General features: G+C 46.4%; 1 protein-coding gene across 3 annotated transcripts in view; it reads left to right on the top strand.

The window, feature by feature from the left end:
• Positions 1–24,788, top strand: part of VIT (vitrin) — a 95,855-nt gene extending 71,067 nt beyond the window's left edge. For all 3 annotated transcript variants that reach the window (XM_037066685.1, XM_037066684.1, XM_037066683.1), the window contains 5 exons: positions 1,110–1,257; positions 14,477–14,580; positions 17,992–18,218; positions 19,850–20,363; positions 23,349–24,788. In XM_037066685.1, the coding sequence (XP_036922580.1) occupies positions 1,110–1,257; positions 14,477–14,580; positions 17,992–18,218; positions 19,850–20,363; positions 23,349–23,527 (1,172 nt within the window). In that variant the 3' untranslated portion in view covers positions 23,528–24,788. The remainder of the gene's footprint in view (positions 1–1,109; positions 1,258–14,476; positions 14,581–17,991; positions 18,219–19,849; positions 20,364–23,348) is intronic.
• Positions 24,789–25,267: the final 479 nt, after the last annotated feature.

The raw sequence follows: 25,267 nt of genomic DNA, 5'->3' as shown, positions 1-25,267 counted from the left end.
ATGAACTGGAAGGACCAGATGCCCAGAGCAGCCTCGGGGGCGACCGTGCAGCCCCTTAAAGAGACCGGGGCTCATCTGGGTGCGGCACCACCCACGCACCCACGCACCCACAATACTCCAGCCCGGAAGTTCCTAACTTTACTGTCTCTCTCTCTTTTTCTTCTCCATCAAACTTGGTTTTGAAATATTTTGTCTCCCCAATTTTAGTGGTTAAATAATTCATTTCTCATTTCTTATTAATCATAGGGCTAGATACCTCCCAATAAGAACTTTTGATGAGGACTGAATAATCAGTTTCATTGTCCTGAGATGACATCACTTCAGCCAAGAGCAAAGAAGCACTAACTTCTACCAGTCGTAGGTGGCTGTCCACAATCTCCTACAAGCATTCAAAAGGTTGAAATAGCTGGCAGCCCCACCATCCCCCTCTCCTCCATCCTAACCTTCATATATTCACAGAGGTCCATAAGTACTGACTATAACTTTCCTAGTCATTTTCTCCTAAAAGAAAGGAGAAAAATCTGCCATGGCTACAAACAAGAACTGACACCTGTAGATACATGTGGGCAATTTCTATGGTTGCCTTGACCAGAGAAGTGAAGGAGATTGGTAACAATTTCTCATCCTGTAATTCCTGCCCCTCAGCACTGCCTTTGCAGAATTCTTCACACCTTTATAAAGACCCAATGCATAATTCTAAAAAGTCAAAATAAGTGGGAAAGACTACAAACTCCTGAGAATCAGTCCTAGTGGATTCCCGTGTCTGGGGGTCTGCAACTTATATGGTCTGAGCCCAGGAAACTTACCGAGGGTCTTCCCAAACTCGACTGGGAGGTCCCTGCTTCCGGAGTCTCGAATGATGGCTGATACAGAGAATTGTAAAGCAGTTACTGTAGTAAGTACTAGCTCACCTATCTAGGACCTTGGTGCCCAGTGAAAATCTGTTATGCATGTAAATGAATAAACATACTCTGCATCTTGCTACTTCTTTTACTTTCTTTTCATTGAATCTCAGAGGGCTCTGTTGGAGAAAGAGGGGAGTGAGAGAATACTCAGGTAAATGCAGCAAGAGAAAAATCAGGATAACAGGGCCTCTTTTCCTTCCTCAGACTGCAAAGTTGACTTGTCGTTTTTAATTGATGGGAGCGCGAGCATTGGCAAACGCCGATTCCGAATCCAGAAGCAGTTCCTGGCTGACATCGCCCAGGCTCTTGACATTGGCCCGGCCGGTCCCCTGATGGGTGTTGTTCAGTATGGGTAAGTGCTACTCTGAATTCTGCAACCAAGTCAAGTCACATGCTTCATTTTGTGCCACAAGTAATAGCAACACATCCTAGAGCACAGATTCATGCGCTTCCATAATACTAATGTAAATGAAAGAAACCAAAGCAGTCCAAATGCCATCTGAGAGATCTGAGACTTCCAGAAGGGACAGATTAATAAACACTCGTAAGTAAATGGTAGTCGTGCTTGTGATTGGTGTAGGGTTTATGTGGGTGTTAGGAACTCTGGGTTCGAGTCTGAGCTCAGCTGTGTGCCTTGGGCTAGGCCTTCATCTCTCTCATCATCAGTTTCCTCACCTGTAGATCAAGGTGGATGCCTTTGAACCCTGATTATTAGAGCATTTGTTTGAGGGGCTACACCCTCTGCTCTCACAGGTAAGTAAGATGCCTAGACAACATGGTGCTTTAGGGTGAGCTCTGTTTCTCCAGATAACCTTAAATCATTGCACTGGTGATGGGCAAGCTCTCCAGGCAATGTGGAGACTGGGTGGGAAGAGGAGTAGCCCCCATCACTCACTCAGCTGAGCACCAGGTGTCTGTCCCCAGTCTGTTTATTATTTTAGTTAGAATAGAAATTGAGGGTTCATTGAGTGACACCTTACCTCGACCTTTTCTTTTATTTGGGATAACAAGTCAATCTTATTTCTGGTATAAATAAGTTTCTCCCTAAAAGAGATATACAGATATTGACAGATAACAAGCAAACAATGAAAAGGCCAGGCAAACACGAATTGCAAATAATAGGTCAACTTTTAACCAACAGACCCTCAAGGCAGGATAATTATCTCACTTTCCTCAAAGGATTATGGGACACAACATGACCACTCCCTCCCCATAGATCTGCAGCTTCCACCTTGAACTGGAAACTAACCTAGACCTTGGTGCTCAGAAGCTATAAAACAGCTGATTTGCTCCTCCTAGAAACAGCAACATTCCTACCTGACAACATCCAGGGGTCTCAAGGCCCTCAGACCTGTCCTGAGGACTTCCCAGAGCAGCACTGGGGCTGAGATCGTCATATCAAAGACACCAGAATCCTTACTTCTGAGTTGCCAAAAGAAATAAGCAAAAATGCCTCATTTGCATAATAACTATCACAAGTATTTTTAGAATTAAATTCCAATAACATATTTCATACCATCTTCTATTCCTGTGAATAAAAATTAGTCGATGAGTTAACTGCAGTTAGCATCAAATATATGAAAAATAACCAGTTGCTGCAAATGCCAACTCTCAATGTCAAATGCTCTGTTCTGAGGATTTTATATAACTTGAAACAGGAAAATAAGTGGGGGTTTTTTTGGTCATTGTTTTCTTGTTTTCAAAATGTCAACCTATTTCATTCCTGTGTCACTTTTCAAAGATAGAGAGCAAACAGCAAGCTTCTCCAGGGAGGAAATGGAAGTGTTTCAGCGCCAAACGTCCCCAGTCAATTTTATTGGGGTTCAAAGCTGTGTCATCTCGAGTTAAAAACAGCTGCTTTCGAAGCTGTATATCCCAAAGCTTACAGCACAATATGAAAATAAGGTGGTAAATATGTCAAGGAAAAGAAAAATGACAGAACTGTGTTGCGTGCTGATGAGAAAGGAACGTGGATGAAAGAACAAATATAGCAGAGAAGGAAAAACAGTTCGACTTTCCCCTCAAAAAAATTTAAAAACCCACAAAACCTTCTCCCCACATTTTCCTAATGTGATCACCATTTGCAGCTGAGAGTTTACATCTCCGTGCTTTCCAATTCCTCCTTCTAAAAATGCCTTTGCTATTTGTCTTTTTTTTTTCTTTTTTCCCTACCCAAGGGCCTTATTAATTTGGAGCACGGAAGGAAAATGTGTCTGTTTTCACTCCCTCTTGTGCTCACAAAAACTAATCGATCATCTTCACCCTTCCTCAGCCACAGGGTGGAAAGGGAAGCACAATGCACTGGTGACAGGCTGTCTTGAAATCTGGCCTGAGTCCTGCTGTGTGACCTTAAGCAAGTCACTTAACCTCTCCATGTAAGTGCTGCCATCTGTAAAGTTCCGGGGCAGAGCAGACGATTTGTCAGGTCCCTGCCAGCCCTGGCATCCTATAACTTAGGGGCTGGTTTTGTACTCAGAAGATGTCCAATAAATGAATATATTGGGCTGGCAGACTGGATGAGCCGCCGCTGCCCTCCAGCCTTGGGTTCCCATTAGGTGGGACGATCAATGATGGAATGATGGCATGCACTGAGGTTATACACCCACCAGTGGGACGTGGGGAGCAACACAGTTTGGCGTGCGTCATTAGAAGTGTGTGATGAGGCCAAAGGGTAAATCCATGCACCCAGCAAAAATTGCTGTTGATTGCCGCTGTCTGGTTTGCTTGCCTGGGGATTTCCCCTCCAATCCTTTCTTTACCAAATGGTCTCGGTGCACAGAGAGGAAGGCAGTGGGGCAGGAAAGGAGAAGGAGACAGAGGCAGATGCGAAAAATTGGGTCTGTGTTTCTGGAAAAGGAAAAGCAGGAAGCGCCAGTGCCTGGCACACCAGGAACCTGCGTCCTCCCATTGCATTGGGGGTTCTCACTGGATTCCAACGCCCTCTCTAGGACGCCTGCACACTGGGGACTTAGAAAGCTCCTGGTGCCACCTCCTCCTGTTACAGTGAGCAAATGAGGCTCTAAAAGGCCACCCCTCAAGAACAAGTACTGCAACAAGAGGCAGGTTGGGCAAGAGCCCGTCAAGGAGGGAAGCCTCAGTACCTGGCATTTCCCCTCCTCTCAGGCTTCTCGCCTGCACCACACTCCTGAGGCCGCTGGTCCTCAAGGTTCCCCAGGAAGGTTCCTTTCCCTTGCTTTTCCTGAGGAAAGCCAAGTCAGGATTTAAATGTTCATGTCTAAATTTAGACTTTTAAATTTAGAATTGAAAATACACTAACTACTAAAGGGGAAAGAAAGGCAAGTAAGAAATAAAAATACAAGAAGGATAAATATGGCCTGATTTACCAAACACAATATTCATTCCACATTCTCATCCCTAAGCAGCCTACACACCAGTCATTTGGGCGCAAGAAACAGAAAACCAGTCCTGGTAGCCTAGGGGAAGGGAGACTGATGTCACAGGACGGAAAGGGCATTGGTCATTCCCTCCCTCCTTTTTTCCTTGCCTCTCTGTCTCTCTCCTGCTCCACTCAGTCCTCCTCTCAGCAGACCCACGTCGTCCAGGCTCTTGGTTTCTGCTCCTTCTTAACTTCCCCTGGTGCTGACCGCATTCTACCTCCGGCCCAGGCCGGGGCCGAGCCTCCACCACATGACACTAGCATGCTTCCTCTGCCACGTGCTCCCCCTCTGCACGTGCAGAGGCTTGTAACCCCCAGTTACGAAAACCTCTCAACAACCACAGTCAGCACCTGCCTCCTGCGTGAGAGGTTTTCAAACACCTGCTGTGTTTGGAGCCGACTCAGAGAGGCTGGGGCACTTTCCCAAGCACACACAGTTAAGTGCGTGACCGCCGGGGAGACGGCAGATATTAAATCTTGGGTTAATCCCTAAAATGTCAAACGAAATGGGCTCCAAAGCGGAGATTTTTTTCACCTGCCCAGAAAGCTCCTGATCATGGAAGCTTTCCACCAAACTGAGGACCACAACACTGCACTTGAACAAAAGGCCAAGGATGGAGCCCTGGTTTTGCCCACACAATCTGCTTTAGAATCACACAGCCAACAGCTCTCGTCCGCACTTGATGCCAACAGGAACACTAAGAGGCTAAATGAAAGAGCAGGCAGAGCAAGTAGCTCTTAGGAGAACTAGAGTGAACACTGACTGAGCAAGGCCCAGCAGCCTGCGCTGCAGCCGCAGCCCCAATCCACAGGGTCAATCCACAGGGTCAGTGCCCCCAGACCCCCAATGTGACCTCATGTTAGTCCCCAGGTCAGCATAAATGCATATGTTCTTTGGAATTTTGTCATCGACCCTGGGATATCAACATTAGACAACAGTTTAGAACAAAGCAAAATGTTGCTGTTTCTTCATTTAAAAATGAAGTAGATTTTCTTCTCTTTTTTTTGCTCGTGATTCTGACAGTTTCCCTTGTGTTTCAGGGAGTGGCCCTGAGTTGGGCTGCATCTCCTTTTTCCTCCTCTCAGTCCCAGACTGAACACCCTCACTCACTGACCTGAGCCTCCTTTCTTGCCCTCAAAGCAGGAAGGATGCCCAGAGGCTGTCGTGGATCAGCTGAGCCACCAACTGCGGGACAACCAGAGTGGGGGAAAGAAATGAAATGTCAGGTCTGGAGTGGGGGGCAGAGTAACAACCTCCCTGTCCCCAGATGGCCACATCCAAATCCCCAGAACTTGTGACGGTGCTTGCCACCTCACTTGGCAAAAGGGACTTTGAAGGTGTGGTTCAAGTTAAGATTCTGAGATGGGGGGAGATGATCCTGGATTCTCTGGGTGTCTCAATCTAATTACGCAACTTCTTAAAAACAGAGCGCCTTTCCCAGTTATCGTCAGTCAGAGAGGATGTGCCGGTGGGAGAATGATCAGAGATGGGACTGCAGGCTTTGAAGATGGGGGGAGGGGCATGAGCAAGAGATGCAGGCAGCAGGTAGAAGCTGCAAAAGACAAGGAAATGCTTCTCCCCAGAGTCTTCACAAAGGAACACAGCCCGGACGCCTTTGTTTTAGCCCAGGGACGTCCAGGGTGGACCTCTGACCTCTGGAACTAATAAGTATGTTGTTCAAGCCACTGAGTTTACAATAGAAAGCAAGTGCACCTGGAGGGAGGACCATTCTGCCACATTGTCTTAAGCCTGCTCCAGAGCAGGGTGCAAGAGCCTGGGCAAAACACCCAGCAGCAGGAGAGGAGGGGTCAGGACCCCAGGACCACAGAGCAGGGAGGCGCTGCCCACCCTGACTGCACGTTGGTACTTCCCAGGGAGCTTATAAAAGTGTTGAGGCCTGGCCCTCATCCAAACCTATCATATTAAACCAGAATCTGGCAGATACCCAGAAGCCAGTATTTTAACCTGTAATTACAATCTCTAGCCAAAGGTTGAATCACCAACTCTTGAGAGGGGAAGGGACTGCTCAGCTTCCTAGGTACAGAGTGGCAGCACCCACTTGGAACACAGTCCTCATAACTCAACTCCTGCAGGGCTACTTTTGCCCCGTCAGCCTCCTTCTCCTTCACAGCAACTAACAGGATCCCAGAGCAGGTGCCGGTCTTCTGCCTGGAAGGCTCTCAGGGCCTAATGGCACGTGCAAAGACCTCACCGTGCCACTTCTCTCCTCTCTGAGCCACACTCCGCAGGGACACAGTCTCAAGGCTGAATGAGCTGTGAATACAGTTTATGCAAAAATCTCACCCTCTTCCTATTCCCTACCATGCAGCCTTCCCAGAGGTACCAATGACAGGACTGCACTTGACTTCCTCCATTTTTCCTCAATGGCTCCCCCTGGGCTCCCACAGCGCCTATCCCAAGCCCCTGGACACCACTCTCCCTAGATCTCTAGATCCGCAGAGAAGTAGATGGTCACCCCAATGCACATTAGAACCACTTGGGGAGCTTTTGAAAACTTCTAATAGCCACACCAAACCTCAGATCAATTAAATCGGAGTTCCTGAGTGTGGCATCATTAATTTTTAGCTCTCCCCAAGGGATTCCAGTGTGCAAGAAGAAAGTGAAGGCACAAATACAGTCTCAGGCCTGTGCTGTCCTCCAGTGAATCCTGGGCCCCCGCACCTCCCTCAGGTCACCAATCTAGAAGGCCCCACGAGCTCCATCCCCTCCCTTTTCTCAGCCCTCCTCTTCCCTGTTGTACGCTTCTTACTCATTCTCCTCCCTTCCTCTTGTCATGCTCTACTGCTAATGTTCTTGATTCTTACAGCATCCTCTGAGACACTGCTACTTCAAGTACCGCCAGGGAGGCTGTTAGAAAGGCAGGCTCGCCCTGGCTGGTGTAGCTCAGTGGATTGAACACAGGCCTGCGAACCACACGATCGGGGTTCGATTCCCAGTCAGGGCACACGCCTGGGTTGCAGGCCAGTTCCCAGCAGGGGACATATAAGAGGCAACCACACATTGATATTTCTCTCCCTCTCTCCTTCCCTTCCCCTCTAATGATAAATAAATAAAGATTAAAAAAAAAAAGGCAGGATCTCAGCCCTCACTCAGAGCAACAGAATCAGAGCCTACATTTTAACAAGATCCCCCAGGTGAGTGAGGATCGGATGAGTTCAGGAAGCTCTGATGCCAAGACCGTCCTGTCCCAACACTGACCGAGCCGTGACGTGGCTACAGGCCAGACCGGCGCGCCTGCGTTTCCTCCAGGGTCAGCAGGTTGCACGTCCACCTTTCCTCGGGCAGGAAGAGGCATGCAGGTTCATTTTTTAACTTTTGGTGGATGATGGAATTGTTGTTACTAATTATTTTTTTTAAAAACTAAATTCCATTGTAAGTCCCTGCTCTCCATCTCTGATCCTAGGAAATGTGAGAAAGGGCCAGTGTCTTTTCACAAGGGGCACTGGGCTGGCCGTACTGCTCAGCCCTCTAAGAGTATGGGGCTGAATAAGTTTCATCTCAGCCAGGTACTGTCCTCAAGGGCTGAGTCTGCCACCGACCTGCAGCTGCCGGCATGTCCAGCCCTAGGTCATCTTCTGATGTCATAGGCACAGTTCATCTCAGCAAAAAGTCCACCCATCACCACATTTTAGCCATTAAGAAAGTTAAAAGAATTAATTAAATATTTAGGTTATTTTATTGTGCCCTTAAGTTGACATCTTCTTGAAGGAAACAATTTTGAAAGTTTCTTGCCATAGGGAATAGGATTAGTTAAGATGTCTCTACTGGCACAAAATTCACTCAAGAAGCTCATGTCGCAGAGCTGAGAGTGCTGTGGGGCAAACCAGCAGACTCTGGAACTTGAACCAAATGGGAGCCTTCGGCCTGAAAAGGGGCTGCAACCCTGGCTGGTGTAGCTCAGTGGATTGAGCACAGGCCTGTGAACCAGAGGATCATAGTTTGATTCCCAGTCCGGGCACATGCCTGGGTTGCAGGCCAGTTCCCAGCAGGGGACCCACGAGAGGCAACCATACATTGATATTTCTCTCCCTCTCTCCTTCTCTTCCCCTCTAAAGATAAATAAATAAAATCTTAAAAAAAAAAGAAAAGGGGCTGCAGAGGGCCTCTGGGATCCAGGGCTTCCAGAACCTTCCTGAGGGCCATTTTCAGCTGGATCCTTTGTGTATTAAAAACTTCCCAGAACCCCGTCCAGACCTACTGAACTGAGTTTCTCCCAGAAGGAGGCCTAGTGATCTGTGTCGTTTAATTTATGCCCCACGCCAGTTTGCTCATCAGGGAGGTCTGAAACACACTGATATCAGCCCCAATTCTCTACCCTCAGGCCCCTAAGCATCCTGAGAAATCACCCATTTCCTACAGGTGTTCTTTCTTCTTGAACGTTTTCTATTGCACAAATAATCCCTTTACATGCACAGCCAAATTCTAGATCTCCTGAATGTCTCTTCATTAGTCCTAACTCTTCTTCCAAACATTAAAAACAACTTTCTATTTTCTCTTTGAGCTATAAACTTCTTTGTTTTTTCTTATTTTCAAAGGAAAGCTTTGATGGTACTAAGAAAAAAAAGTGTTTTCCTTTAATGAGACCTTGTAATAAACTGATAAATTAAAAGGTTATTTACATGAAAACGCAGTGGTGCCCTTCTTTGAACATTTCAAAGTCTACACCTCTGAAGAGTAGCCAGGCCAGGCTGTAAGGCCAGCAGCCCATATGCCCTGAAAAAGGGGCACATACACCATGTGCTGGGACCGAGAGCTGCCACAGGCTGCAGGTAAAAGACTTATCATTCATTCCTATGATTTCATTACAACTTAATAAAGATTTATTGAGTGTTTCCCATGCACCAAGCACCACGCCATTTGCAGGGGATAATGAGGTAAAATTAATCTAAGTGGTTTGATCCCATCTGCCTATAAGTCCCTTGGTGGATGACCTGTGGTTTCTGCCCCTAATCATAATTTTAGCAATTGGAAAGAGTTTCAGAGGCCCTCTCATCCAAACTTTCAATCCATTAAAAGTAAATAAATAAATGTGATAGAGGTTCTGTTCTTCAGGATTTCACCATCGAGGATGGGAGGCAATATTTTTAAAAGAAATAACATTAAATGAAATTAAAAGCATCTATTCATTGGGTCTATGAATAGCTCATGTGTCTGCCTCTGAAGATGGATTCATCTACCTCAGTGATGTCATAGAGCGAGAGCGTGATCTGTGTGGAGCTCAGAGACAGAGTGTCCAACTCCACCGGCGATGTTCCAAGAGAGGAGAGGACATCTGAGCTTTCTTTCTTCACTTAGTTACTCCACAATTATATCTGTTACCCCTGTACCATCAGTACTAGGGATAGGAAATACTAAGACACAGTGCCTGCTCTCAAGGAGGTTACTGCTGATCTTCATAATTTACAGATTCCATATTTGCAAAAACACCTACTCCCTAAAATTTATTTGTAACTCCTAAACCAACTCCCTGTGGCACTTTCAGGCATTTCTAGACATGCACACAGGAGGGAAATTTTGAGTCCCTCAACACAAACATTCCCGGAGGTCGAACAGGCGATGCTCTGCACTCTCCTTGCAGCTCTCGTCCTGTAACCAAGAATTCTTTTCACGGTCTGCTTAATGTCACTTTTCATTGCCCTTTTACACTTTTCTGTTGGTGATTTCACTATTCAAAATGGTCCCCCATGACACGGGTGAAGGTGGTCAAAGGTAGAAACTTCCAGTTACAAAATAAATCCATCCCAGGGAGGTAATGTGGAGCATGGTGACTACAGTTAACAATACTGTAATATATACTTACAGGTTGCTAAGAGAGCTTAAAAGTTTTCATGACAAGAAAAAAAATTATAACTGTAGGGATGGATGTTAGCTAAACTTATTCTGGTAATCATTTCACAATATATGCATGTATCAAATCATTATGTTATGATATGTTAAAACTAATGCAATGCTATGTATCAATTATATCTCAATTTTAAAAACTAAGCAAATAAAATGGCCCCTTAAGAGTAGTGCTGAAATGCAGGCTAGGGTTCGCACTAGGAGAAGGTTGTGACATGCTTATGGAGAAAACACGAGTGTCAGAGAAGTCTCCTCTAAACATGAGTTAGAGGGCTGTTGGTCATGAGTTCAAAGTTAAAAAATCAATGATTCGATACACTTAGAAAAGGAGGAAATTCATTGATCTGTGTGTGAGTCTGCTCTGGAAAGTGCTAAAGTAACACCTATAGTAAACGTTGAGGTTATGAAAAAGTGGCTGAACTCATAATTTCATGAAATGATAGCTGATTAAAATGAAAGAAAACATAGTGGATAGTATTGTGAGGCTGAAAGCCAAACATACTTATGTTAGCATTACCCAGCATCAGGAAAATGTTAAACACATTTCAGCTAGTGTTTTATTATACAGAAGTATTACATGTCATTAATTATTTGTAAGTAACACATATTAAATTAGGTTTCTTCAGACAGAAATATATATAAATCAAGTTTATGCATTGATCTACTGATGCAAATGTTGTAACCAGAGGCCCACAGGAACCTAACCCTGTATTTCTCCTAGGAGCAATGGCTCAGGATTTGCTAATTTGATGTTGACAGTGACTTTATAGAACATAACTATCACACATAACAGAGACCCCATCATTTACATAGTATAGCAAAGAGACAGGCCATCAACGATTGCTTTACAAAGTGATCAACATTAAGGCAGCGCCCACACAGGGTCCTGGGGGGGACACCATGACTGTGACAAGGTTGATGGGTTCAACATTTAAATACCTTTTTTCTGAAAGAACTTGTTTTTTAGATTATTTTTTTGCTTTTTAAATTATTTATTTATGAGCAACACTTAATTTACAATTAGCTATGACTTCTTCACCATCAACAGACGTACCTGGGAAATCCTACAAAGTAAGGAAATCTAGCCAACAAATAATTTTCAAATGTAATTAAAGTTTTATGAGTTAAAGTTTTTACAACTAATGAAGTATAGTGTTATTTGGTAGACAATTTTATATATATATATATATATATCTTATGGTAAATATCAATTTTGCATTTTCTTATTTTGTAGCCAATATTATTTTTTTTCAAATTTTTCTTTTGGGCTCTGAAAAAGTTCATATTTTTTGCCACTAAGGAAAGATCCAGGCTTTATGGACTCCAAAACTTAGGCAATTTGGGGGTTTCTTTAAGAAAACATAAAGTTACAAATACAAAGTTGGGCCCTTTAGAAGAGGTATCGGTATCATTCTGGTTAATCTGCCTCTGCTCAGCTCTGCCGGATAAAGCACCCTATGCAGAAGCCGCTCGGGGTAGAGGTATACCAGGTAGGATGCTATAACCACAGCTCAGGAAAGAGTTAAGATGCAAGTCCAAACTTGAGAACAGAAAGGAGAGGAAAGATACAAGAGATATTCAAAAGGCCCATATGACAGGACCTAGCCCTTACTGAAGATGTCAGCAAATGTCAAGAAGGCTCGGGTGACTTAACGGGTCAGAAGAGGGAATCCAGAAGGGGACAAGGGTGGTTGGGTGAAGCATGTCTGGGAGGTGAATGACTTCAGTTTTGGAAATATCAAACCTGGGGCACTGGTGGACCACCCCCAGGTGCCACAGGGTGCATTCCAGATGGTAACGTATGGAAGTCATTGATGTACATTTGGGGTTCGAGAGAAAGGACAGACCAATGTGCATGGGACAGCTGCTGGCAGGTGAATGGTCGCTGAAGTTGACGGATCTCCCAGGGAACAGATTAATTACAGAGGCATGCATGATGGAGACAGCACCCTGGGGAACACAAGCTTTTGGAGATAGAGATGGATGGAAGAAGAAAAGTATTTGTTTCTCCCAAACTTTGAAGTGTATCTGCAGGTGCCACATACTGTGCACCCTGCTGAGGGCTAGAGAAAGCTGAGTCAGGCACAGGGGTTGTCCCCTGGGGCTGGGGGGTCAGGGCAACAGGTAGCTGAAGCTTAGAGGGTGGGCAATTGGGTTTTCCAGACTAAGGAACTGATGAACAAAAGCACAAAGCAAGAAAATCAGTGAAATAGTGAGTAGCTCATTTGAGTAGAATGTAGATAGTGAGAAACAGAACAGAATAAACATCATAGGTAGGAATTAAATTATGGGTGAGTTTGAAAGCTGAAATAATGAAGTTTAACAATAGGAGCCTCTGATGATTTTCAAGCAGAGGAATTATATGGTCAGAGCTGAATGTGGTGATGGGTTCTCTAGTAGATATGCACACAACTCGCATTGCAGAGATCAACACAGAGGCTCTTATAGAACCAGGAAGAAGTACACGAACCTGAACTCAGAGGGTTACCATAGAAATACAGAGGAGGGAATAAAAGTTAGTGATGGGATATAGAGGAATTTACAGGACTTGACTGACAGGTACTGATGGGTTCCATGAGTAGGCAAAGATGGAGTCCATGTTTTGATCCTCAAAGCCTGGGAGGTACGTAAAGCTTTTACTGAAATTGATCTGCAGGGATGAAAACCTGCAAGCCCTGGTGCCCAGAGGGAAAGTGACAAAGGGACATCACTGTGATTCCTCCTCCCTATGACCTGCATGTGGGCTGAATTACAGCAGCCACAGTTCACAAGGCTTCACACTGTAGGTTGATGGTGAATTCAAGTCAGTTAGATGCCCACATTTCTCCATTTTATAATTTTCTTTGTTGTTGTTTTTAACCTTAAACTAGAACTTGGTTTTCATGTGCTAGCATTTTACCTTGTTGGATTTTGCCCAACATCCACTTCGATCGAGCTTGTTTTCAACCTTCCTTTGTCTTCCCTGAAGGTGGCTGCTTTGGTTTTGTCTAAGAACCAGTCTGGCTTCCTGTATTTATTAATACAATGGAAGACCAAGAGGCATCTTTAGAATTATCCTCTGACATAGGTGACCTTGAGATAGCTAGGAAGGTCAGCAAATAGGGACAGAGCAAGGGAAGGAGGGAGGTAGGCAGAGAATGTCTCCTCCCAGGTCCTCAGGATTGGACCACTCTACCAGGTCCTCTGACAGACTCGCAGGCTCCACTGTAGGCACCTTCGACGTCCAATCTGAAGCTGCCTAAAGCTGCTTCTTCCTGGATCCCCTGCTGGTGTTTAAAAGGCTGCTTTTAAAAGTTTCCTTTACCCTTTCCTTGAGGACTTAGCAACCTGCAGCCAGGATCAGCCACATAATTTGCAGGGACTCTATTCAAAAATTAAGAATTTCAAGACAGCAGTACCAAAGCAATGAACCAAGTGCAGGCTCTTCTGGAATACAGGGTCCCCGTGTGACTGTAGAAATCACACTCCCACGAACCCCTGCCCATGGCTGAGCATTGGTGCTTCACAGGATGGGGTTTACTGCACATCTGCACTTCACCCTGGGTGTGGACACACACACACCTGGCAGCAGCCCCCTCCCACCCTGCATGCCTTCCACCTGCTCATAAAAATTCTTCCCCACCCACTGTTCCACGGCCCCCCCAGCCTGTTCCCACAGCCTCCCCAGGGGTAACCCTCAAGGATTATCATTCTGTTTCTCCACTTAATTCACGCCAGCTGCTCTCCAGCTCATTTCTGTCAGGCTTCAACAGAATAGACGTAGATCTTCTGGGTGAGATTGGAATACGCTCACCCAGTCACAGGAACTACAACATGGAAAAGTTGAAGGGATGTCTTTTGCTTGACACCATGGTTACAATGCAGGGGGGGTAACCCAGGGGTAACTCAGGGAGTGGCTAACAGCTGATAGGAGGGTTCGGGGCAGTCTGGGGACATCCTTACATTCGCAAAATCCCACTTGACAACAGTCCTGCTCTTTAGCTGTATGACTGCTATTACCTTTGTTTTTACCTATATGAAGAAACTGAAGCCCAGAGAAGTTAAATGACTTCTCAAGGTCACACAGCTAAAAAATGGCACAGTCAGAACTAGAACCCACCCCTTCTGAAGTCTGAAAAAGCTTGCTTTCCTCTGTACACACTGGGGAGGAGCCCAGTCCCCCCTTCTCACCATTACCTCTGTCTACAGTGGGGCATTTTACTGAGGCAGCTTCTGTTTGACGTGTATATAGAAGAATCAATGATGATTTCTGCCTTCCTCCAAAGGTAACAACTGTCCACCTAATTTTTATTTCTTGTTCTGACTCTTCAGAGACAACCCTGCTACCCAATTTACCCTCAAAACTCACACGAATTCCCGAGATCTGAAGACAGCCATAGAGAAAATTACCCAGAGAGGAGGGCTGTCTAATGTAGGTATGTGACCCGGATTCATTCTATCTTGCTATCCCAGTTCTCATTCTTCACGAATGTCTTCTGGCATTATACATAAAAGGGTGAAATACTAATAATAATTCTTCAAGGAATGATTCACACACTATCTGTGCCTTTTCCCAAGCATTACCATGGATTCGGGGGCAAGAATTCGTATCACACATGTGCTGGAGCGTCCCAGTGTGCCTGGTTCCTTGGGACAAGCAGGACTGCTATTGGGACTGCTTCCTTACTGGACCATCAGGCACCAACTATCTACCATTAAGCTTCACAATCAGTTTCAGGCCCAAAGCTTCAGTTGGGAATCTTGTTCTAATCCGTTTTCTGTTCAGTGATGACTGTGCCAAAAGAGACGTGCTCCTTGTGTTCACCTGTGAATTCTGAGCCGTGGGAGAGGGGGAATACCAGGAGTCTAAGTTCTGGTTCTCAGCCGGGCAGGTCCAGAAACTCCATTTTATTAAGTTCACCCAGTGGTGACTCAGTGTTAGGAAACCACTTCACACCAACCAAGCTCACGGGCTGCTGAAGAGCCCGTGCCAACGTAATGATTTCTAAATGGTAGCCTCACTTTGGGGGCTCAGGGAGGGCTGATTGTCCACTTCCCCGGGAATGTGGCCTTACCATTAAGGTCCAAGGAAATGAAGGAGTGAAGCACAGTTACTTGGAATGGGATGCGCACAGGGAAATGAACTCCAGCTGCCGAAGATGGCTTCTAAAAGCTTCCTGCAGACCCAGGGCTCCGAGGGCCTGCCTCTCCCAAGAAAGAGCAGGAAATCATTTTCTCAACTCCGCCACCATGATCAGGGAGCTTCTGAGACAGCTGCCAGCTCCAAAACCATGCCTCACCTGCTCCATTCACACCTGCAAAACCGAAGTTCTGCACCTCACCAACCACCTCAGCACCTACAGAGCTAGGGGCTGGACATAGACACCTCCGCTAACACTGCCCCAGAGAAGTCAAATACTCTACAGACACTTGTCAGAAGAAACAGCACAATCAGAAGTACAGTCTCTGCCTCAGTTTCACCTTCTAAATCTCGCGTAGGTGCATCAGACCTTGAAGCCAGTACAAATCTGGAGCTGTGGCTGGAGTCTCTAAAAAATGCAGTTTTCAGATTTCGAGCTTCTGTTTTTGAGACATACTGGAAGGCGGATGAAATGTCTGTTGAGCTCTCATTGACCATGACCCCAAATTTAAGATTGGGTAAGGTCAAGGTGATCTTCTTATGGCTCCCTGTGGTCTGCCTACAAGGACTTAACAGTAAGCCAGAAGGGCCTTGAGGGAAATTATGCTTTAGTTATGAAAGCAGTTCTCAGCAACCAAGCTTTGCCCTTGGTTGTGTTCTCCGCTACCAGCTGTGTTCTCCACTATCAGCTCACATGGAATCTCCAAGACATTTCTCCAGCAACCAGTTGATCCTTTCATTTGACAGGTAAAAGCACACTAGTCAGATGGGCCAGGATGCTGGCCAAAACCAGAAAGGAATTGTGTGTAATGACATCAATCCTAAGCCTTAGGAAGGCAGTTCTTAACTTTTGTTTGGATTGAGAACCCCTTTGAGAATCACCTGAAAACAATGGCCCTTCTACCCAAATATGAAAGGGGACCCAAGAAAATCTGAAATTATCTTCCGGAAGGCAGGCCCCTTGTAGTACAGGCTTTGCCCACTAGGTGAGTGTACTAGGAACCCATCTGTACCAGTGCGCCAGCTGATGTTGTGAGAGGCTGTGTTCAGCTTCAGTGAATATTTTTTGAAGACTCTTTCAAAGCATTTGCCCTATTTATGATGGGTGACTCACGAACGCACCTGCCCACACCAGGCTGAGTGTTCAGCAGTTTGACCAAAAACAGCATGCGCCCATGCTCCGCCCTCCCTGTTCACCCAATCTCACCCTGAGTGACATTCGTTGTTCCCCTGGATGAAAATAACCCTCAAAGGGAAATGTTTTGCCAATGTGGAAGAGGCGAAACAAAAAAAATGGCAGAAGCACTAAAAGGCCTCAAAATTGATGAGTTCAAAAACTGTTTTGAGCAGTGGAAAAACCATCTCAATAGGCATATTGCATCAAATGGAGAGTATGTTGAAGGCTACTAAAGTTTAAATATGTAAGAATAAATACACAATTATTTTACAAACAAATTCTGTTTTCTTAGGTCCCCCTTATAATACTTATACACAGAAAACACTGTATAATTTCGGGGGATTTCGGGATACACACCCCCACTGGCCTACCCTAGGGGTCCACAGAACCTCGTCTAAGGACCCTGCCTTGCTATATGCAGCTGTGCTGACTTTAGGATGACCGGTCATCCCAGTTTGCCCAGAAGCGTATGGGCCTTTCAGTCTGGAAACTGGGAGAGTCCTGGCAAACTGGGACAGTTGGTTACCCTGCTTGACTCCAAAAATTTCCTGAGGTTCTTTTTTAAAGTTATTTATTTATTTATTTTTAGAGAGAGGAGAAGGGAAGAGAGATCACTGATGGGAGAAATATTGACTGGCTGCCTCTTATAGGAGCCTGGAAAGGGGCTTCCCAACCTCAGACTAAACCCGCAACCCAGGCCTGTGCCCTGACAGGGAGTCAAGCCTGCGACCTCTCTGGCTTTGCAGGATGACACCCAAGCAACATGCCTGACAGGGCTATGTGGCTCTTGACCATGTGCTTGGGAAAGGCATGTTGGAGGCTTTCTTATACCTCAGGACAGTCACTCTCTACTGGGGCAGTTTGTTGTCATGGAAATCTGGGCTCAGAGACAAGGAGGGACCTACTTAGGGCCACACAGCCAGTGGTGACAAACCACCAGGGCGGAAACACAACCGCCTCAGCTCTTGGTGGGCGCAGCACTCCCCTGAGGAGCCACACCTGTACCCCTGAAGTGGAACTGGACAAAGGCACCCCTGACTCTGGAATACAGGCCTCCACACCCTGCAGCTCCCAGACGACCAGGCACACCCCGAGCTGCAGGAGGCCAAGCAGAGGCTCCTGTGATGCAGGTCAACACCCCCACTTCATGTTCTCAAAAAAATATGGGGCCAGTTTAGGGGCTGGGTGGGGTTCCAGCACCTAGGCAGAGAATGGACTTTTTTGTTCCCATGAAAGTCTTTCTTACCTGCTTGCCGGTCCCTGAAATTTTTTAAAAATTTGAGACAATTAGAAATTAAAGACTTAAAGTGAAACCAGGAAAGGAAATGGATAGTGGTGGCGGTTGCCCACCATTGTGATGTACATAAACCACTGAATTGTCCGTCTGAAAACAGTGAACGTGGTAAACAAAGCCACAAATAAGGGAGGGAATGAGAGTGTTCATACGGACCCTCTTTATGCCCCTGCAGTCTATTCCTATCATTATAATCAGCATAATCACTTCAAGCATAAATTTTCTATTTCTTCCAGGCCGGGCCATCTCCTTTGTGACCAAGAACTTCTTTTCCAAAGCCAATGGAAACAGAGGTGGTGCTCCCAACGTGGCCGTGGTAATGGTGGATGGCTGGCCCACCGACAAGGTAGAGGAGGCCTCGAGGCTTGCGAGAGAGTCAGGAATCAACATTTTCTTCATCACCATTGAAGGTGCCATGGAAAACGAGAAACAGTACGTGACGGAGCCCAACTTCGCAAACAAGGTATGTACCTGTCCAGAGACCCACCCGTTGTAAGGATTCCCTGCATTCTGCAAAGCTGGAACAGCCATTAAGGCTGGTTTTTGATCCTTCGAATGGGAGGTCTGATCAACTTCTAGGCAGGAGGGCCTTGGGTGAGGGACTAGTACTTCTGGAACCTGGAATTACCCCCTCAAAGCAAAACCCTTCGGGCAAAGCAGTGAACTAAGGCCACACTAGCACCTTTGGGGGATCAGTGTCCCCTGCGTCTCACAAAGAGGCTTTCCCAGGCTTCCCCCAAAGTGCATGGGATCAACCAGGCAGCCCAGCGAGCTTCACACAAGCATGTACATGGGCACCATACACTAGCTCGAGCATGCATGTGCATGCATGCACACTGCAAATTAACCAATTAGATGAACAAGCAGAGGGTGGTACTGAGCCAGGTCAGGGAGATCATGTTTTCGAATGCTCCCCTTGGTCATCTGCCGCGACTGCCACACACAGTCCCCATCTGCAGCCACTGGCCTCCTGTCCGCGTCCAGCACCACCTCCCTCTCCCGTCAGGCCTTCACTCAGACTCGTGGGGGGAACCCCTCTCTCCACCCATCACCTAGAATTCAGCTCGGACTCAACCCTCACCTCAAATGTCACCCAGTCCATGGAAAGTTCTGGGAACTGCATTTAGGTTTTTATAAAACCAATTAAAAACATTTCCTAGGGCACTTTTAAGTCATTTCTTGTTTTAAAATAAATGTCTAATTATACGAGTTCATCTGGCGACATCGGGTCTGTGATTCCTCTGTGACCCTTGGAGAGGGAGTGGCGAGGAGGAGGCTCCGCTTTGGGAACATCGGCCCGGTCACTTCCAGGAGCACACAACCAGGTGGCTCGATGCTTACTTGCAGCTGCGTTATATTTTTTCTGGAACAAGCTTGGGCACAAGTAAATAGTTTTTTGCCTGGAGGCAGGGCTGTCGGGTAGACAGTGATGGGGTTTTAAAGGCAGAGAGACTTATGTTCCAGTCTCAGGGACTCAGGGATGTGGCTTCCCAGGTGGCCCTCCTTGGCTTGTTCCCTCCTTTCAGAGGGGTTATAATTCCAATTGATAGGAGGGCATGGGGGTGTCACGAGAGAATCTCTCCAAGGGCATGGACTGCAACACCTGACACGTACGGGACCCTTCTCACAGCTGCAGGGCTGCTCTGGAGACATTTCTTGAGCTATTTCTCCCGTGTGTCTTGTTTTCCAAATCAGATCAAAAGTGTGAGTTAATCCTCCCACGCACTGGTGCCCACCAGTGCCAATCTTATGGCCGGTTGCCAGCACAAACGGGCTGACACATCTGCAGAGACAGACACAGGAAGCTGACACCAGAGTTTCATGCCTCCATGTGGATTTAACGGATGGCTGTCCTCCAAACAGAGACCTGGCTGGGGTGGTGTGGGCGAATTCAGACATAACTTGAGGGGTTTCTGCCCCAGCAAGTGACAAACTAGGTGAACAGAGATGGAGAAAGCGCTTTAGGAGAACTAACTAGTATGGAAATAAAGAGCCTGTCTGCTTCCGGCCCTGCCCTGGTGGCCGAGGGTAATTGTGACTGACTGGGTATTTGAACCTGTGACCTGGCAGGCGTCCCTCTGCTCTGTCTTCCAGGCTGTGTGCAGAACAAATGGCTTCTACTCACTCAGTGTGCAGAGCTGGTTCAGTCTCCACAAGACAGTGCAGCCCCTGGTGAAGCGGGTCTGTGACACTGAACGGCTAGCCTGCAGCAAGACCTGCTTCAACTCGGCCGACATCGGCTTTGTCATTGATGGCTCCAGCAGCGTGGGGACAGGCAACTTCCGCACGGTTCTCCAGTTTGTGGCCAACCTTAGCAAAGAGTTTGAGATTTCAGAGACTGACACGCGCATCGGGGCCGTGCAGTACACCTACGAGCAGCGTCTTGAGTTTGGGTTTGACACGTACAGCACCAAGCCTGACATCCTCAATGCCATCAAGACCGTGGGCTACTGGAGTGGTGGCACCAGCACGGGAGCCGCCATCAACTTCGCCCTGGAACAACTCTTCAAGAAATCCAAGCCCAACAAGAGGAAGTTAATGATCCTCATCACTGATGGGAGGTCCTACGATGACATCCGAATACCAGCCATGGCTGCCCATCACAAGGGTAAGCTGATCTCACTAACCAGTCTGGTATGGGGCATTCCTCTGTGGCTTGGGGGGCCAGTGGGATGAGGAAGGGTTTTTTTTAAATAGAATGTTCAAAACCATAAGGAGAATACGGAGGTGCAGTTAAACACCACTCGCCCCTCTGCGCCACGAAGAAGCAGTAAGGCAGGGCACACAGAGGCAGCTCCCGGAGCCATGGCAAACCCCAGGCTGCGGACGACCGGAGCACCACCCCCTCCTTTACATCCTATACCCCAAGTCACTGCACACGAAGGTGTGACTCACGAAAAGGAATTTGGCTCGTTACTTTAACTGCTATTGAAGATACCAAATTGTGTCAGAATTTTGAAGAAATGAATGTTTTAAAAGAAAGGTACTATTTTTGTAAGCAACTGCTGACCAGATGTTGGGGGTTTGGGGGAGACCACAAAGAAATTTCCATTCAAAATATTCCAAGTGATATTTCCATATAAAAATTTGTATGAGGGCCACAGAAAGTTGAAAACCATGCAAAATGAACTAAGTTATTTCTGTAAATGCTTAGAAAATCGGTCCCATTTTAATGCCTCTTTCACAGGATCTATGTATAATCGCCACTTTGAAAAGGATCATAAAATATCCTAAAAGTACAAACAACCCAAAGAAAGCCAAAACTCCAGCGACAGTAATAACGGTGCCGCTAATGCAGCTCCAGCTCCAGCTCCTGCTAATGCAGGTCCAGCCTCCAGGGCATCAGTGAACAGCAAAGGCCCCGAGAGAAGGACTAGTAAACAGGGCTCGCTCCTTGCAGGGGTTCCTTTCGTTTTCTTTGTTCTTAACTTGTGTTTGTCTGCAGCGTTTTCAGTCTTCTTTAAAGCTGCTTTTAATCTTTCCAGAAACAAGGAGGGGTAAAAATAAACAAGCCTTAAAGCGAACCAACAGTTCTGACTTCTGGAAACCCAAGTTTCCAGACACCAGGTTTGGGCAGAGTCCCCCCATGCTTGCCCCTACAGAGCACACTCGGAATGGCAGGACAGTGGATTGTCCATGGGCCAGCAGTCACAGTGTCCCTTGAGCTCAGCAGACTGAAGGTAGTTTAAAGCTCAGAAGCAACCCCTCCCAAAGTTCCAAAGTGAGCGGGCAGAGCTGAGGGGGCAGCTCCTGACTACGCGTCCAGGGCTCTCCTGCATTCTCCACGCACCTGTCCCCCTCAGGCTCAGCTCCACTCTCACTGGGTTTTCTCTATGTGCCTTCCTTGGGCCTCATCCAGAGAGTGGCCTTGGCCATCCCCTCGTCGGAAGCGCACACTGAGGGAGATGTCCTAGGAGCTACGAGGGCTGTCGTGTTCTAGGCAGCTCTAAAGAACTAGGACCAATGGAAAAACTGACAGGGAGGCATTGGACTGCGTGTCTCTGGGGCACCCAAGCCAAGGCTGTGTGGGCATCTCTCATTAGGTGCCAGTTCACAGCTCTCTACAACAAGGGTGGGCTCAAGGACCTGACCAGCTACATTTCTAATACTCCTTGTGTGTCTTTATTGGGGGGCAGGGCAGCCTTTTCTTCATTGAGCAGAAATGAGGGCTTCCTCAGTCTAAGCCAGACCCATCCTGCAGCAAAGCTGGTCCTCTGCCACTTGCCAGCATTTCGAAGCCCAAAGCTGGATATGCCAATGTAGACAATATTCAGAGAAGACACTGGAGAAGTAAGAAAAGAGGCTGAGAGCTTAACTGCAGTTTAATGAGCCACGTGGAAAAGAGCTTAGACCAAAACCACATGAGGTGTGGATGGCTCTTTAATCAGCCAGATGGGGCAGCCAGGAGACTCTGGAGGTAGTGACACGGAGATAGTGGCACTGTGGGCAGCTCGGGGAGCGAGGCCTGGGCAGAAAGGCCGTCTCCAGGCTCTGCCCCCTCTTTCACGGGCATCTTGCTCACCTAACTAAAAAAGAAAACAATCTTCTCTGACTCTGTGTTCTGCTCCAGCTCCAACCTGCCTCCTCTTTACAGCCATACTTCTGGAAGGACTAGTTATCTGTGCTGTCCCTGTAGTCTCATTCCTTTTCTGCCCGCAACTCACAGCAGTTCATTTGGTTTCTTTGGCATCTACTCCCCTGAAACTGCTCTCTCCAGGTGACCAGTGTCTTGTTTTCCTGTTGTCTAAATCCGATGAGCATGCTTCTGTTTCTGCTCTACACGACCTCCCTGCAGCATTCAACACTGTTGGTCATTCCCTTATCTCGAGACCCTTTCTTTGTGGCGGGGATGGAGCAGATGCGATGTTCCTGCACTGGGAATGAGCTTGGAGTCTATGGCTTGTAAAGTCACCCTCAAGCAAGCCTAGAGTGATTCAGTGCCATTTTAGTTAAAAAGATCTTGAACTGACTCTTTGATGCATTTAAGGCTCTGAAATTTTGTCTGGCTCTACATGCATGCCGAGCAGGGTAGCATGTGGTATACTCTGCATGGCATGAAAAGTTTCACCTGCCCCAAAATACCCCCTCTGCAACTCCTGGAGAGGAGTTGACATGACATTCTGGTCTTGTCTGTTTTGTGCCCCCAAAAGATTATAAACTCCTATGGGATAGCAACTATACAATCGTGTTACTGTTGGCATGTAGCAGATGTTCATGGTCTGGGGCACATGTTTTTTCTTTTTTTAAAGATTTTATTTATTTATTTTTACAGAGAGGGGAAAGGAGGGAAAAAGAAAGGAAGACACACATTAATCTGTGGTTCCATCTCATGAGCCCTCCCCCACCCCCCGCCACTGGGGACCTGGTCTGCAGCCCAGACATGTGCCCTGACTGGGAATCAAACCAGCAACCCTTTGGTTTGCAGGCCAGTGCTCAATCCACTGAGCCATATTAGGCAGGGCTGGGGCAAATTTCTGATTTTAGATTTGGTTGCATTCGAACACAATAGCCAGCAGAGCAACAGAAAGGCAAGGATCCATTAGCAGTACTTTCTCTTGGGCCCATTTGCTTCCCTGAAATTTTGTCCTCACAGGCGTGATCACCTATGCAATTGGCATCGCCTGGGCTGCACAGGACGAGCTAGAAGTCATCGCCACTCACCCTGCCAAGGACCACGCCTTCTTTGTGGACGAGTTTGACAACCTTTACAAATTGGTCCCCACAGTCATCCAGAACATTTGCACAGAGTTCAACTCACGGCCTCGGAACTGAATTCCTCGGAACTGAATTTGCCTGAAAAGCAGGCAAAGGCTGCTTTTCTGATGACTCTGGGACAACCCCAGTGCTTCACAGGCACACACAGGCCCACAAGGCACGTAGGGCTTGAGAAATGCTGTGTTGTTATGGTTCTTCACCAGCATGGGTTTTTCATACTTCAAAACTTGGAGCTGGAGAGATGATCACACATTTGTAGAGTGAGCCAAAATGATACATCCTTTTGAGGGTGCTGAGGGTTTACATTTTGACAATTGTTTTCAAAGTAACTATTCAGAATAGAGTACAGCACTTACGACAGGCTTAACCAAAACTTTTGTGAGGTTTTAAAAAAAATTTTACTACTTATGAGAACTCTGTAACCCTCCACAAGTTTCATGTTTGTCATGACAATACAGGAGCTGCTTAATCAAATGTGGACTCCATGTGATCATTCCGTGTCATGGGCAGTGGTCACAGTATTTGTCACAGGGCCACCCTCTGCTCTTCTCTTTCCCCAGAGAACTTGTTGTGCACTCACTCCTGGCCCAGGGCGCTGACTCACCCACAGGGTGCCTAGCCACTGAGTTCCCACAACTTCTAGCTTTAGGACCTTTTTGGGAATAGCCCTGGAGAACCAAGCTGAACTGGCTTAAAAGCGGTGCATTAAGCTGGTGTGGACACTCAGCCCACGCTGCATATGAGAATCACTTGGAGACTAAAATGCTGGTTCCCAGTCCCTGTCCCAACACCAGTGAAACCTGACTCTCCGGGAATGGAGCCTGAACACTGGTGTGTTTGCAGTGCTCTCTGGTGAGGCCGAAATGCTGCCGGAACGGGGACTACAGAGCCACCGCTGAGCAGTGTCACAGCTACCCCTGAGAAAGCCCCGTTTGTGCCTGTTCTTCTCGGTTCCATTCAGCTTAGCATTTGCCCTGGTTTTTTCATTTGTTAACTAGATATCATTATTAATGATAGCTAGATATTAACTAGATATTATTACTAATAACTAGAATTATTTTTTAAATAAGTTGGGATAGGTTCAGGTGAACTCTGTTGTGGTTGAACTCCTGTCCTGGGGTAGGACTGTTTTGCTTCTAGCTTCTGCCAAGCACTCATGGGTCAGGATATAAAATCACGTGCAACCAGGAACCGAAGAACCACAAACAGAGATGACATCTGAGAAGTTATGTTTTGTAAACTGTGTGTGGAAAAATGCTAGTCTGAATGGAGGCAAAAAGACAGTACCTGTGTAAATACCTGGGACAAAAGATTTACACAGAAATTTTTGAACTAAATTTATCATCCATTTAGTAGAATTTGCATAAAGCTTAACAAATCTCTCAGTGCCTGGAGAGCAGTATATTGTCAATTTATAATGGGGGTTACAGAGAAGAATCAATTAAAGGTGTCAGCAATTTCAAGTTTATTAGCCACAAATTTAACTTTAAAGGCAATGGCAAACAAATATGTTCAAAAACTTCAGAATATAAAACTATTTTCAGAAAGGAAATTCTTTGTAAAGACACAGTGACACACTACTAGTGACCAATTCAACTAAGAAACTAATTAAGTACTTAGAGGAATTACTCTGCCTATATTTTTAAATGTGTAGATAATCAATATAAAGGAGTTTTTTCAATGTCACTTCAATGTACATGCACAGGTAAGTTAATTTTTTAAGAAAAAAACTTTTTAGAAAATAGTTTTGGAATACAATTATTTTATAGGGGCCTTAGTATAAAAACTATTTTGTTA

This window comes from Sturnira hondurensis, unplaced genomic scaffold (genome assembly GCF_014824575.4).
Source record: "Sturnira hondurensis isolate 20B ecotype Veracruz unplaced genomic scaffold, ASM1482457v3 Scaffold0016663, whole genome shotgun sequence".
Classification (NCBI taxonomy): domain Eukaryota; kingdom Metazoa; phylum Chordata; class Mammalia; order Chiroptera; family Phyllostomidae; genus Sturnira; species Sturnira hondurensis.
Note: the sequence above shows the minus strand (reverse complement) of the source record. Positions and strands in the feature narration are given on the sequence as shown.